The 17,020-nt window shown below is 38.3% G+C and overlaps 1 protein-coding gene across 1 annotated transcript; it reads right to left on the bottom strand.

Annotated features, from left to right (window-relative positions):
• Positions 1-6,726: 6,726 nt before the first annotated feature.
• LOC120084655 (uncharacterized) lies at positions 6,727-7,173 on the bottom strand. The gene has a single exon (XM_039040464.2). It carries the CDS (start codon positions 7,171-7,173, stop codon positions 6,727-6,729), a length of 447 nt encoding a protein of 148 aa, XP_038896392.2.
• Between the last annotated feature and the right edge of the window lie 9,847 nt (positions 7,174-17,020).

A 17,020-nucleotide genomic window follows, 5' to 3' on the forward strand; every position in this document is an offset into this window, starting at 1 on the left:
CGGATATGCCATCAAACCTTGAAGATGAGAAGAATGTGCTATCAAGATTTTGAACGGAGTCAGGTTGGCTAGAGTCGATCTCGCGTATAAGGCGGAGCCAGACGGACCAAAGTTTTCTTCGCATATGAGGTAGAGCTAGGCAAACCAAACTTGATCTCGTATATGAGGTGGAACCACACCCACATTTTTGGAGAGGAAGCGAAGCTACACCAATTTTGGAGAAGGGGTGAAGTTGTACCAATATTTTGGAGAGGAAACGAAACCGCACCACGACTTTGAAGATGGAGTGAAGCCGCGTCATCAGTTTGGAGATGAAGTGAAACCGTGTCATCAGTTCGGAGATGAAACGAAACCACGCCACGACTTTGGAGATGACGCGAAGTCGCGCCAATATTTTAGAGAGGAAACGAAACCGCACCACGACTTTGGAGATAAAGCGAAACTACGTCATGATTTTGTAGACCGAGTCATTGAAGATGGAGCCGAGCCATGCACACCAACTTAAACTTGAAGATGGAGAAGCATCGACGGGACCTTCGCATTTGAGTTTGACAAAGCATCGGCAAATCCTCTGCATTTGAGTTTGATAAAGCATCGATGAATCTTCCATTGAGCTCGACTTCACGACTTTGAGCGTGAAGATGGAGCATCGATGGAGTCTCTAAACTTGAAGATGGATGAACGTATAAGTTTACTTTTAAAGAAGAAGTGAAGCACATTCCATGTGTGTGTCTTTTATTTACTGTGTTGGCTCTTTACGAGGGATGAACATCTTCAACCCATTGTGTTACCTCCAATAGGGATGAACATCTTCAATCTGAAGTGTCATTCTTTGACAGGGATGATCAACATCAATCTTGTAGTATATACTTAGGTGGTTGTGGTACCTCTTCTGATGGACTAAACTTAAATTTCTTTAAGTTTCTTTCGTACCTTTAAAGAAAGGGATCGAATCATGACGTAGTTCAAGTTTTTCTTTTAACTGGACTGAACTTGAAGTTTCTTTCAAGCTGCCTACATACCCTTCTTAATGATAGGGATCAAGTCATAATGTAGTTCGAAGAGAGTTTTTTTTCTTTTTATGCGTGACTGAACTTAAATTTCTTTAAGTTGCCTACGTACCCTTTATAATGAAAGGGATCAAGTCGTAACGTAGTTCATACAATTTTTTTTTTTTGGCGCCGTTCACATTTTAAGCTCATGCGAGCTAGGAGCATCATGCAGTTTAGGCTCTTGCGATGAGAAGCTTCTTCATCTAAACTTTAGAAGCTCTTATTTCATCATGGTTTTGATTATCCTCTTCATTTGTAGGATTCGTCAATATGATGAGTTTTGGCTTCACTATCAAGGAACCTTCTGTACTTATGTCAACAGAAAATTTCCTCTTCATACGTGAAGGGACACGATTGTGAATCTTTTCGTCGTTGTTTTCTTCATGGAATGACGTTGGCTTCAAGATTTTCATCCTTCCTTTACGTTGATCGCTTATTGTCTTAAGACGATCAAAAGCAGATGCTGGAGGTTGATCTTTCTTTGATGTAGATATACTTAGCCTTTTGAAGGCTGAAGTTCGAGCAGAAGTAGTCGTTGGACATTGGTCTTCTTCTCCTACCGTGGCCATACTCAATTTTTGAAAAACTGAAGATCGAGCATTTGAAGGCTTAATACGATCGAAGACAAAAGTTCTTTGCTTCATTTATTCTAAGTCTTTGACTTCTTCAGCTGTCACTTGATTGTTGTCGACTTCCACTATGCCGACAATGTGACATGCAATAACTTCTGATACTTTCTCTGGATGATTATTGAGAAAGCTTCTTGGGAAAAATTCTGCCAAAGTTGCCGGCCGTCGGAATTGAGGGAAGTCTTTGTCTTCTTTCTTAGCAGGCTTAGGCTTCCGTGTCATCTTTTTGCCTTTCTTTTTATGAGTCTTGTTTCTTCTTCTATAGCTTTGATAGGAACACGACTCTTTCTGGGTGGAGTTTGGTTGTCCTCTCTTTCAATGAGTCACTATTATCCACCCTTCGTTGTCATCTTCAAAAAGCTCATCTTTCTTTTCGAAATTTGCTGTTTGAATCTTTTGTTGGAACCGAACAACTATAGGCTCGAATTCTCCAAACTGGATCGGACTTTGTCTTTGAGCATAGGACACAGACAGTATTGGAACATTTGAAGTCACCGCTACTGTAGCGTGATTTGTATGAGTTACTTCATCCAAATCTAGCTCAATCTTCTTTTCACGAGCCAACTTCATAATTTGTTCCTTCAGCACGAAGCACCTTTCAACTGGGTGATTAATGACCCGATGATACTTGCAGTAGTTAGGATCATCTATTTTTCCTTCTTGTTCTGGTCGCTTGCATTTCGGTAGCTGAATAAGTTGCTTTTCTAGTAGTTGCTCCAACATATCTGCCACATCAGAGTCAGGGAATGGATAAACCTTCTTTTGTCGTTCTTTAAGAGTTGGACGATGCTTCTCGCCCTCATTGTGCCTTCTTTCAAATTTTGTTTGTTATCCTTTGGAGGAAAATTTCAGCGGGGTCACATGAACGACCATAGATTCTTTTGTGGCACTAATCACGATCTTTTCAGTGCCCTTGGTATCATTTTTGTATTTTCTCCCTTCAGAAACTAGGAAATATTTAGTTCCTCTATTGGCAATGCTCAGCTCCATATCATGAGCGTGTGTTGCCAGCTCCTCCAATGTACGAGGTTTTATCCCTTGTAAGATGTAGAGGAGTTCCCAGTGCATACCCTGCATGCACATTTTCGCAGTAGACAACTCAATGAGTCGATCTTTGCAATCCAGACTCAGAGCTCTCCATCGCTTGATGTAGTCGACGATTGGTTCCCTTTCCGTTGTTTGGAGTTTGTCAGCTCCATCATGCTGACGATGCGTTTGGTGCTGTAGAAGCGATTCAAGAATTCTCTTTCAAGTTACTCTCAGCTGTCAATCACTTCAGGCTCTAAGTCTGTGTACCAGTCAAAAGCGTTCCCTTTGAGGGTTTTGACGAACTATTTGACCAGTAGATCTCCTCTTGTTTCCGCATTTTCGCATGTTTCTACAAAGTGGGCGATGTGTTACTTTGGGTTGCCTTTTTCGTCATATTGTTGGAACTTTGGGGGCTGATATCCAGTAGGCATTCTCAGGTTGTTGATCCTCTAAGTGTATGGCTTGGAATACATGAAGGAGGTTTGGGCCGGCCCTCCATATTGAGCTCTTATGGAGGTCATGATCATGTCTTGTAGTTGTTGGACCGAAAAAGAGGCCACCGAGGCTGATTGTTGCGATTGGCTTTCTTGTAGCACGGTTTTCCCCTTGTCGATTGCTTTCATCGTGGGTGTTAGGCTTGATTGAGTAGCCTCTCGAGACTACATTTGTTCCTTCAGGGCAGCAATCTCGTGGTCTCGCTCCTCGACGACTTTCATCAGGAAGTTAATCTTCCTTTCCATTTCAGCCATGGCCGCTTCCGCCGTCACATCCACCATCATGACAGAAATCATATTTGGTGGTGAATCTTTTTCCGGTCCATCGGGTGCGAAAGTAGAGTTGTCGAATAAGGGGTTTTCCTTGATGACAACCCCACTTTGTGGGGATTCCACCATTTGTTTCAAGATGTCGTGGGCGATGAGGGAGCTCTTCTCTTGATCTTGTGTGATTTCTTTTGAGCGGCCGCAGGTGACCGGTCCCTTATATGAGCCGTTTGTGGAGGAAGCTTTGGATGCCATCTTCTTAGGAGATTTGGATGCCACCTTCTTAGGCGCCATTTGGCTTGTTTGAATGCTGAGAAAGAGATGAGAGGTAGAGAGGTCCCCCACTGGGCGTGCCAATTTGTTCGCACGAGGTTTCCAAAGAAACGTGTTTCGTGGAGTTGAACTTGAGTTAGTGTTGATATTGGAGTTGATTTGATGCGATGCGGTTTGATCTCTAATATTTGATCCTCTGATTCTCTCTCAGTTGGGTGAATATGCTTGACTTGGAGAAGAAAAGCACCGAACGTTCTTGAAGTAGAAGTCTTGGAAGCTTGGAGTAGAAGTCTTGGAAGAGTATTTGTGTCTTCAAAGGTCTCCTGCCTTATAGGAGTGCAGCTTTAGGAGTCTTGGAAGCTTGAAGTAGAAGTCTTGGAAGAGTATTTGTGTCTTCAAAGGTCTTCTGCCTTATAGGAGTGCAGCTTCAGGAGTCTTGGAAGCTTGAAGTAGAAGTCTTGGAAGAGTATTTGTGTCTTCAAAGGTCTTCTGCCTTATAGGATGTAGCTTTAGGAGTCTTCGCAGCTTGAAGTAGAAGTCTTGGAAGAGTATTTGTGTCTCCAAAGGTCTCCTGCCTTACAAGAGTGCAGCTTTAGGAGTCTTGGAAGCTTGAAGTAGAAGTCTTGGAAGAGTATTTGTGTCTTCAAAGGTCTTCTGCCTTATAGGAGTGCAGCTTCAGGAGTCTTGGAAGCTTTAAGTAGAAGTCTTGGAAGAGTATTTGTGTCTTCAAAGTTCTTCTGCCTTACAGGAGTGTAGCTTTAGGAATCTTGGAAGCTTGGAGTAGAAGTCTTGGAAGAGTATTTGTGTCTTCAAAGGTCTTCTGCCTTATAGGAGTGCAACTTCAGGAGTCTTGGAAGCTTGAAGTAGAAGTCTTGGAAGAGTATTTGTGTCTTTAAAGTTCTTTTGCCTTACAGGAGTGTAGCTTTAGGAATCTTGGAAGCTTGGAGTAGAAGTCTTGGAAGAGTATTTGTGTCTTCAAAGGTCTTCTGCCTTATAGGAGTGCAGTTTCAGGAGTCTTGACAGCTTAAAGTAGAAGTCTTGTAAGAGTATTTGTGTCTTCAAAGGTCTTCTGCCTTATAGGAGTGCAGCTTCAGGAGTCTTGGCAGCTTGAAGTAGAAGTCTTGGAAGAGTATTTGTGTCTTCAAAGGTCTTCTGCCTTATAGGAGTGCAGCTTCAGGAGTCTTGGAAGCTTGAAGTAGAAGTCTTGGATGTCTCCAAAGGTCTTCTGCCTTATAGAAGTGCAGCTTCAGGAGTCTTGGAAGCGTGAAGTAGAAGTCTTGGAAGAGTATTTGTGAACTATTACTAGGCCCCTAGGTGAACTATTAGCTTTCCTTTTGAGATCAAGTGTACATCACGCATCGTAGGTATATGCATAGGTGTATGTATAAGGGGATAACCTGCAAGCACACTTTCATAAGTAGTGCTCCCGGATGGTCACAGTTATAAGCATAAGTGATGATCCCAAGGGAATACCGAAACATAGACATAAGATGTGAACTCGAGGCTCACGACATACGATGTACATAGTCTGACAAGAGCACTAACAATCACTATTAGTCTAACATAGTTATAGACATACAATCATAATCTTAAATCATGCTTAAGAGTTTTTAGAACAGTCCCAACAGTCCATCAATTGAACACAACAACATTCACATAATATCATAATTTCTATGGCATAAACATAGGCCTCCATAACCCCCTCAACAACCCAACATAGCAAGTCATAGCATGTCAATCCATCATACAAAATGCAATCACATACTTTACACTAACTTGGGTTCGAGGGCGAACCGATAGTAAATAGCTTACTCGAATTTAGTCCTAAACATTGTTATTCAAGAAAATCAACCCATTTAGTTCCACACACTTTGAATCAATCCTAAAATACGAACTATAAATAATTTTTTAACATTTAACTACAATTTTTGTTCACAAATTTAATCCATAGAAATTTAAGCCACTTACCCAACACGTGATTTGTTCCAAAACCACTCCAACACTTCAATTGAACAACCCAATCTAAACATACACCAAAATCAAGGGTTTAGTACCAAATTACATAAGCATAACCCAATCCATAAACACATTGAAACTTTACCAACTTACCCAAAAGTATACCGAAACTGCCAAAACGAATTTCTACTCCGTTAAAAAACTTGCTTAACAACCACAAATTTTTGAATCCAACCTAAAAAATTTATGGGTAAATTAGCTCTTAGCCAAAAAATAATCAAATATTAATGGGAATTTCAAAACAACCCAAAACACTCAAAACTTACCCAAATCTCAGGATTTTAGCGACCAAAAAAAAGGGAAGGATGCGGATAGAAGCATGAACAGACGGATGAATTGTATCAGCAACGATGCGACTAAGACCAAGAGGCAGCAACAACTGACACGTTGAGAGCTAGTTCAATGAATTGTCGGCGGTTGGGAGTTGGTCAGGCAAACCGAAAACAAGGGGGGGGGGGGGGAGAGAGGTTATGCGACTGAGAAGAAGAGAAAAGAAAATTTTGTTTTTGTGTTTTTAACTTCTCTTTGCACACATAACAAGGTAACTTTAATCCAATTTATAAACCACTCCTCTCCCAAACAAACCCTAATTCCTTTTTTTTTTCCTAAACATTTATATATATAATTTTATATATATTTTCCCTAAAACTCCCTAATACCCCCATAAAATTAAATAACGCACAATAAAAAAAAATTCCAAATTAACCTAAGTCCCAATCTTCAAATCACTTATCATATATTTAAACCCCCCCAAAAAAAATAAAAATAAAATTCCATTTTTTTTTAAAATTTCCAACAACAATACTCACAATTAAAAAATTGAATTTACCTTAGAATTTTGGGACATCACATTCTTCCCCGCCTTAAGAACTTTCGTCCTCAAAAGTTCTAACCCTAGAAGAGCTTTGACTACAGTGTCCTCATCTCGTCCTCTCGCTCCCAAGTTACTTCCTCAAACTAATGATTCTACCATAAAACCTTTACTAGTGTCACCTCACGATTACACAAAGTCTTCACCTCTCTAGCTAGGATTTGGATAGGTTTCTCCTCATAACTCAAGTTTTCATTCAGCTGTAAGGGCTCAAAATATACCACGTGGAATGGATCTATCACATACTTCCTCAACATGGAGACATGAAAAACATTATGGACCGCCGTGAGAGACAGTACAAAAGCCAACCGATAGGCCACATGGCCAATTCGCTTCAAGACCTCGAATGGCCCAACAACATGCGAACTTAGCTTTCCCTTCCTTCCAAACCTCAGAACACCTTTCATAGGTGCTACATTCAAAAACATTTTATCACCCGCCTCGAACTCAAGATCGTTATGCCTAACATCGGCGTAACGTTTCTGTCTACTCTGCGCTGTTAACATTCGGTCCCTAATCTTTTGCATGGATTCATTTGTCATCTGTACTAGCTCAGTTCCCCACCAACTTTCACTCACTAATCTCACCCCAGCAAATAGGAGACCTGCAACCCTTACTATACAGAGCTTCAAATGGTGACATGCCAATGGTAGCCTGATAACTGTTATTATAGGCAAACTCTATCAAATGCAGGTGAGAGTCTCAACTCCTTGAAAACTTCAATGCACAAGCGCGCAACATATCTTCCAAATTTTAAACGTTCCATTTTCCCATAAGTCTAAGGGTGGAAAGCTGCATTGAAATTTAACCGAGTCCCTAATGCTGCCTGAAGGCTCTTTTAAAATCTGGAGGTAAAACGAGGGTCTCTGTCAGATACAGTCGACACTGGCACCCCATACAATCTCACTACCTCTTTCATTGAATACGTGGACTTCCTCGAAATGAAATGCGCTACTTTAGTGAGCTTGTCCACTATAGCCCATAGCATCTGGTAACCCATCGCTGTCCTTGGCAACCTCACAATGAAATCCATGGACACACTCTTTCACTTCCCTTTCGGTATGCTCAAGAGCTATAGCAAACCTATTGGCTTCTGTCTCAGGGCCTTCACCTGCTAACAGACCAAACATTTGCTGACATACTCAACTATCTCCCTTTTTATATCAAACCACCAATAATATCATTTCAAGTCCTGATACATCTTAGTGCTGCTAGGATGTATCGAGAATGGGGAGCTATGAGCTTCTGCCAACAATTCGCTCTTAAGACCATTGTCTGTAAGTATCCATAAACGACCCTGATAAAGAAGACCATGATCCAAGGATACTGAAAATTCACAGTCCTGACCTAACTCTACCTGATGAAACTTTTGAACAAGGTATGAATCTCCCTATTGTGCATCTATAATTCTCTGCCTTAAAGTCGGTCGTTCTATCAATTGTGTTAGTTGCAAGGTGACTTCCCCACTACTACTGCAATTTCAGCTCGTCCAAGATCATTACATAGTTGAGCTTGTTTAGTGATTAAGGTTTCCGAATAAGCTACCTTCCTACTGAGAATATCGACCACCATATTTGCCTTTCCTGGGTGGTACAAGATCTCACAATCATAATCCTTCACCAACTTGAGCCATCTGTATTGTCTCATATTTAACTCCTTCTGAGTGAACAAATATTTCAAACTCTTATGATTGGTGAGAATTTGTATCTTCTTCCCCTACAAATAGTATTTTCAGATCTTTAAGGCAAAAACCACCGTCGCTAGCTCTAGGTCATGAGTATGATAGTTTTACTCATGGTTCTTCAACTAGTGGGAGGCATAGGCAACCACTTTACCATGTTGCATAAGCGCACAACTCAACCCCTTCTTAGAAGCGTCACTGTAAATCACAAAACTTCTGGAACCATCTCGCATTGTAAAAACCGATGCAGAAACCAACTTCTACTTACGATTCTGAAAACTGTCCTCACAAGCTTTGCTCCAAAGAAAAGAAGCTCCATTTTTGGTCAACTAAGTCAAAGGGGTGGCTATACGAGAAAAATTCTCTACAAATCGACGATAATAACCAACCATCCTTAAGAAACTGCGCACCTCACTGATTGTTGTGGGACGGGGCTAACTCGTAACCGCCTCGAATTTTGTTGGATCCATAGAAACTCTATCCTTCGACACCACATGCTCAAAAACGGATACTTTACATAGCCAAAATTCACATTTGGGGAATTTAGCATACAATTTATTCTCCCTCAGAGTTTCCAGGACTTTCCAAAGATGCTCCTCATGCTTTAAATCTGTCTTGGAGTAGCCATGAACACTGCTAGAGCATTGGTAAAACCAAACGACATTACAATGAACTCGTAATGTCTATATCTAGAATGGAATGCAGTCTTAGGAAAATCATTGTTCTTTATCCTCAGTTGGTGGTAATTTGACCGCAAGTCAATCTTGGAGAATACTATAGCTCACTATAACTGATTAAACAAGTTATCAATTCTGGAGAACGAATACTTGTTCTTGATGGTTACCTTATTCAACTCTCTGTAGTCTATGCATAGGCGTAATGAACCATCCTTTTTTTCATGAACAATACTGACACACCCCAGGGAGATATACTCGAACATATGAAACCCTTTCCAAGCAACTCTTGCAACTAGGTCTTAAGCTCTTTCAATTCTGCTGGAGCCATTCTATAGGGAGCTTTAGAGATCGGGGTGGTGCTTGGTTCCAACTCAATAGTGAAATCTATCTCTATACACGGTGGCAAGCTTGGGAGATCTTCCGGAAAAACATTTGGACGCTCCCTCACAACTGGCTCAGACGACAAGGTGATCTCAGGGTCTCAGGTATCAACTACACTGGCCAAAAAGCTCCAAGCACCCTGACTGACCATCTTCTTAGCTTTTAAAGCTGAGATCACCCTAGGTAAAGCCTCAGTCTTAGTTTCTCTAAACTTACAGCTAGCTCCTGTAGGCGAGCTAAAGACAACTTCTTTACGAAAACAATCTATGATGGCATGGTTGGCAGCCAACCAACCCATGCCTAAAATAACATTGAAATTTGTCATATTTAGGACTAACAAAGTCACATCTAACATATGCTCTGCTATTACAAGCTGATATACTTTTACCCTCTATGTCACATGAATAACATCTCTAGATGGAGTAGAAACTGACAACATATTACACAACGACTCTAATTCTAAACTAGCATGCTTTACAAACACAGATGATATGAACGAATATGTCGATCTAGAGTCCAACAAAACAAGAGCATAATGTCCAAAAATAGGGAGTGTACCTGTCACCACTGAGTCTGACTTATCCGCCTCACACCGAGTTGTAGCATAAACTTGACCCTACTATTACTGTCGATTTGAACTCCCCTACTGAGAATTTGAGGACTGACCCCTACCATCTCTAAAAGTACCACTAGGGCATTGGTCGACCATATGTCCTGCTTGTTTGCATCTGAAGCAAGTCCCCATACCGATCAAACAACATCCCTAATAACGCTTCCCACATGATTTGCACACAAACGTATCCCTCAAGACCCCTCTTGAATTAGAAGCCATTTGTTTGATATGTCCCAGTTGTCTATCTATGTTCTGGCTCTTCTGTGGAGCTCTGAAACTCTCTTGTCTACTTTTTTTTTTTTGACCCAAGGTGGGTTCTACTGCTAAAGACTTCAAAAACCCAAAACTCGATGGGCAGCCTACTCGTGTTGCCGCATAGAATGTTGCTGCGTAGGTAGTTAGCTCAAATGCTTGTACGATGCCTCGTACCCCATCTTGAAGTCCCTGAACAAATCTCTCAACCCTTTTACTTTAGTGGACACTAATTTAAAGGCGAAACAAGACAACCTATCGAACTTCTCCTCATACTCTTCCACCATCATGGTCTCTTGCTTTAGGTTCATAAATTCGACCTGCTTGTTGTATCTCACATGGGCAGAAAAGGGCTTTTTGTAAAATCATTCCTTGAATTGGTCCCACGTTGCTTGTCCCCCCCCAGCATCTATCATCCTCTCCACTGAACACCACCAGCGCTTGGCATTATTGACGAGTATAAAGGTGGCACACTGTAGTTTCTGTTCTTTGGGGCACTTCATATATTGGAAGATACCTTCTACAGAAGACAACCACAACTCCGTCTTATTAGGGTCCTTCAGTGACCCATCGAATGTCGGATGTCATATTTCTTAAAGTCCCGTAAGTTCCTAGCCTCCTCTAAAATACCTGCCACAACTTGATTTGATGCTTGATCTTTGTTCTGAACTTGTGATATCAGAACTCGCAGGGGCAGTATCTGGAGCGATTAAACATGCTGAGTTATCTGTCCTGCCACAATGTCGCTTAGTTGCCCCACAACAACCTTCGTAATAACTTCTCCAATCGCTGCGGCCATGGCAGTGTACTCGGCCGGGATTTCTAGGGGTGTTTGTACTCGTGGGGGCACGGTTGAATTTCAGGTCCCGTTTTTTACTCTAACTCTTTGCCATGTTGACCCAAAAGGGGTCAATAGGCAGCGAGAGGTCCTTCTATTCAAGCGGGTCCTGCATTTTTGGATTTTGCACCCCAGGGTCTTGTACTTCTGGATCTTGCTCCATTCTAACGTTCTTACTGAAGGAATGATGAAGTTCCATTGCAGAAGTGGGGATTGTTCCCAATTTTAATTTTCACATAACATAATTATGCAAATTATAGAAACTTTACAGTATGCAAGAGAAGGGAAAAATAAATTAGGATTTAGAAAAGACTTACTCTTGAAGAACTGGAACCTTCTTCACGAAATCCTTTCTCAAAAAACGATCATGAACAATTACAATTACGAATACCTAAAGGTGACACCACTAAGCAGAGCCCTCTGTATTCTCTTTTGGGTAGAGAATCCTTAGGAGTTGTGTGGGCTATGATATTTTGGAATAGAGAGAGAGATTGAGAAAAGAAGAGAGGTTTGTGGGAAAGCTTACAGAGAGATCTCCAAAAAACAACACACTACGTGCATCTGTAACAAGTCCTCTGTAAAGAAGATTATCCCCACAACTGCCCCACTCCTCACGATAGATCAAGAGAGAATTAAGGGGAGAGAAGTTATTCCCCCCTATAATTTTCAAATTTAAATTAAATTTAAATAAATAAATATTATATATATAATAACTAATTTATTATATATATATATATATATATATATATATATATAACTATATGTTATATCATATATAACACATAATTTATAGTATTATAATGTATCAAATATAATATAACCTATAATTTTAATTCTCTCATTAAAGCATGATATTTAATATAAATCCCATTTATACTAAATTTAATTATATGAATCCAATTCATATAATTAACATTTGAATCATATTCAAATATTTATTTCCTCTCAAATAAACTTTATATTATAATGTATCAAATACATTATATTAGTTATATCATATATAATTAAGTTAAATCAATTATATCACATATAATTAATTGCCTCAATTAATTTGAACAATTCATATTAATCCAACATTAATTCTCAATAATCCCTGTTGAGCTAGAGAAGGGACCTTATGGACCTGTAGATTGAAGCTCCAATGGTACTTGAATAATTAATTAAACTCTTTTAATTAAATTATTCAATATCCATTAACTATCGGTCACTCCACTAAAGACCGACAGCTGCACTCTTCGCACTATAAATATATTTTTGTGTCTATAAGATTTAACCAGTCAACGGTGCAATGACCCTTCAGAAATTGCTCGTAAGTACAGCTGTGCCGAAATTATTATTTTTTCCTTGTAGTTACATTTAACTCTTTAAGTACCACTAGTTCCCTTTATGAACAATAAGTCATAATCCAACTATGACCACCCCTTTCGAGTCAAGAGATGGTGTGTTTGCTCAAGCCCCGGAATCAACCCTTAAGGGATAAATTTTTCTACTTATCCCGACATTAGGAAATGAGTGAATTTCGTCTTGTGTAACTGTATTCTCAGCTCCCCAATTAGATGAATTCCCATAATGGTAGGCTTATTGAGTCGGCGATCTGGCCACTCTCACAAATACAAATCAAAGGATCACCTTCATAAGAAGAAGTTCAATCCTCATTCAGGATTCAGGTCATGTCACTTATGGTCATCCTAGTGAAATATAAGTCTCTATTATTAACAACGTTATGTAAAGAGACTATTCATTTCATAGTCTAGTCTTATACAAACCCCTTTATATAGAACACCCTCGCTCACATGTCTCTACATGAATGATCAGGATCAAATCATTTGTAGTACTTTACAACAATTGGAACATCTACAAAATGGACCGTATTCGTAGTGTCACCAGGATAAGGTACCCAACCTTATCTATCTACTACATACCATTTAGGTTATCACTTAAATATGATCCACTTGTATGTCTCTATATACATGTTTAAGCTACAGAAGATAACCTCGGATGTTAGTTTATTGGTTTTGTGGGTTAATGCTACTAAATGTCAAATAAAACATCTCATATTTTATTAAATAAATAAAATGTTTGTACATTACAATTACAAACTATAGAACCCACGAGATTTATGGCATCAACCCCAACACTTACCTCTGTTGAGATTGATGTCCTAAATCTTGTAGGGTCCTATAGTTTGTAATTGCATTGTACAAACATTTTATTTATGAAATAAAATATATGATATTTTATTTCAAAATTAGTTGCATTAACCACAAACCAATAAACTAGCATCCAAGATTATCTTGTAGCTTAAACATGTATATAGAGATATTGTTGATTTACTACGTGATGATTTTATTGAAAAAGACCGAACAGGTGGATCATGTTTAAGTGATAACCTAAATGGTTTATAGTAGATGGATAAGGTTGGATACCTTATCCTGGTGACACTACGAGTATGACCTGCTTTGTAGATGTTACAATTGTTGTAAAGTGCTACAAATGATCTGATCCTGATCATTCATGTGGAGACATGTGAGTGGGGATATTCTATACAAAGGAGTTTGTATAAGACCGTACCACAAAATGTTTAGTCTCATTATATAACACCGTTCATAATAGAGACTTACATTTCACCAGGATGACCATAGGTCACATGACCTAAATCCTAAGTGAGTTATGAACTCCTGTCTATGAAGGCAATCCTTTGATTTGTATGGGTGAGAGTGGTCAGAACGCCGACTCAACAAGCCTACCATTTTGAGGAGTCGTTTGATTGGGGAGCTGGAAACATAGCTACACAAGAAGGAATTCACTCATTCCCCAATGACGGGGCAAGTAGATAAATTTCTTCTTTAAGGGCTGATTCCGGGGCTTGAACAATGTGGCGCAACATCCTCTCTTGGCTCGAGAAGGGTTTGGTCATAATTAGACTATGATTTTTGTTCATTAGAGGGATCAGTGATACTCAAGTATTGGGGTTGATGTCCTAAATCTCGTAGGGTCCTGTAGTTTGTAAACACTTGTATGAACAAAATTCTGTGATTTATAATATATGATATATTATTCACATTGTCTATGAAATATTTGATATTTTAGTTGCATTAACCACAAACCAATAAACTAAGATCCATGATTATCGTTGTAACTTAAACATGTATGTGGAGACATACAAGTGGATCGTGTTTTAAGTGATAACATAAATGGTCTATAGTATATGGATAAGGCTGGATATCTTATCCTTGTGACATTACGAGTATGGTCCGCTTTGTGGGTATTACAAATGTTGTAAAGTGCTATAAATGATCTGATCCTGATCATTCATGTATTAGACATATGAGCGGGGATATTCTATATAAAGGAATTTGTATAAGACCAGACCATGAAATATTTAGTCTCACTATACAACGTCGTTCATAATTGAGACTTTCATTTCACTAGGATGACCATAGATAACATGACCTTAATCCTGAATGAGTTATAAACTCCTGCCTATGAGGACGGTCCTTTGATTTTCATGGATGAGAGTGGCTAGATGGCCGATCAACAAGTCTACCATTTTGGGGATTCGTCTGATTGGGGAGTTGGGAACTCAGCTACACAAGATGGAATTCACTCATTTCCCAAAGCAGAGGTAAGTAGATAAATTGCTTCTTTAAGGGCTGATTTCGGGTCTTGAACAATGTAGTGCCACACCCTCTCTTGGCCCGAGAGGGTTTAGTCATAGTGGGACTATGATCTATTGTTCATTAGAGGAATTAGTGGTACTTAAGAAGTTAGATGTAACTACAGGGGAAAAACGGTAATTTGGCCCAACTGTACTTACGAGCGATTTGTGAGGGGTCATCGTACTGTTGATTGGTTATATCTAATGGACACAGAAATATATCTGTAGTGCGAAGAGTGCAGCTGTCGGTCTTCAGTGGAGTGCCCAACAGTTAACGGATGGTGGATAATGTGATTAAAGAGTTTAGTCAGTTATTCACGTACCGTTGGAGCTTTACGCTACAGGTCCATAAGGTCCTCTTGGTAGCTCAATGGATTCAAGTTGAGAATCAATTTTTGGGATTAATTTGAAATGTTCAAATTAATAAGAGGGAATTTGATTATATGATATAATTAAAGTAATTCAATCATATTTTATATAATTGATATAATGTATTTGATACATTATTGTTTGATTGGAGGAACTAATATTTGAATATGATTCAAATATAATTTCTATGAATAAGATTCATAGTTATTAAATTTAATATAAATATGATTTATATTAAATGCCATAAAATAAAGAAAAAAAACTATGGTTTGTATATTGTATATGATGCGATATTAAAACTATAGGTTATAAATATAATATGATAAATTAATTGTTATAAATATAATATGATAAATTAGTTATCATATTTATTTATATTTTTTAATTATTTGATAATTAAAAATCTTTTTGACAATAACCACCCTTAGTGGGTAGTTATATGGTTTTATGGTAAAGTAGAATAAAGAAGAAAATTGATTTTCTAATTATTCTACGAAAAAGAACATAAGTGGGAGACAGACGTGTTTAGCAATCGAGATACTGCATGATAGCTTTAGAGTCTAAACGATCGAGTAGCCTGTCTATGCGATAGACTTTCATCTACACGATAGTGTTGTCATTTACTCGATTGACTTCCTCCTCCACACTAAACCTTCCCTCAAACCAAAATAAGTCAGAGCCCACCACTCATGGATTCTCACACTAAGAATACCAAGGTAATCTTGTGGTAGTGTCCGATTTGTTCATGGATCAAGTTGCTACTTGTTCGAGGGAGATCGAGTTGTCCGCTATGTTCGTGTTGTTCGACGCATTGGTGAACGATTGAGAAATTATACTTGAAGATGGGTTCTTGAAAGGTACAATCTCTTAATTCTTTGTTTTTTTTTTCAAAGCATGTTGTAATTTAAGTTTAATGCATAACCTATTCTGTTTAACTGTAAATGTATGTGTTCATTCTCAATGGGATTTAGACGACCAGTTTCCGCTTAAAGGACCTCTGTAATTAGAGTTCCTTCATTAAGGAGCTAGATGTAACTATAGGGAAAAATGATAATTTTGACCAACTGTACTTACGAGAAATTTGTGAAGGGTCGTTGTACTGTTGATTGGTTATATCCAATGGACACAGAAATATATCTGTAGTGCGAAGAGTGTAGTTGTCGGTCTTTATTGGAGTGTCCGACAGTTAACGGATGATGAATAATATAATTAAAGAGTTTAATTAATTATTCACGTACTGTTAGAGCTTCAAGCTATAGGTCCATGAGGTCCCCTTGGTAGCTCAATGGAATTTAATGAGAATAAGTTTTTGGATTAATTTGAATTGTTCAAATCGAGGAAATTAATTATATATGATATAATTAATTAATTTTTAATTATATGTATGATATAATTACTATAATGTATTTGATATATTATAATATTAAATATTTATTTGAGAGAAATTTAATATTTGAATATGATTCAAATATTAATTATGTGAATTGGATTAATATAATTAAATGTAATATAAATGAGACTCATATTAAATATCGTTGTTGAGAGAATTAAATCATAGATTATATTGTATTGGATATAATATTGAACCATAGGTTATATATTATATTTGATATAACATATAGTTATATATATATATTTTATGATAAAGTAGTTATCATATATATATATTAAGGTTTATTATTAAATTTAATTTTATTAATTTTATTTTTAATAATAATAATAAACCAATTTTAGGGAGGGAGTTGTAACTCCCTCCCCATTATTCTCTGCACAACGTGCAGAAGTGGTGTGGAAGTTTTCATTCTTTCTTCTTCTTGAAGAAAAAATACATAGTGGGTTTTCTGTGAGAAAAATCCTTCCTTCCTCCTTATCCTCCTTCTCAATTCCCTCTTTAAAACCAAAATAGCCAGAGCACCATGC

The sequence above is a fragment of the Benincasa hispida genome, chromosome 9 (genome assembly GCF_027475165.1).
Source record: "Benincasa hispida cultivar pf3 chromosome 9, pf3_genome.v1.1, whole genome shotgun sequence".
NCBI lineage: Eukaryota > Viridiplantae > Streptophyta > Magnoliopsida > Cucurbitales > Cucurbitaceae > Benincasa > Benincasa hispida.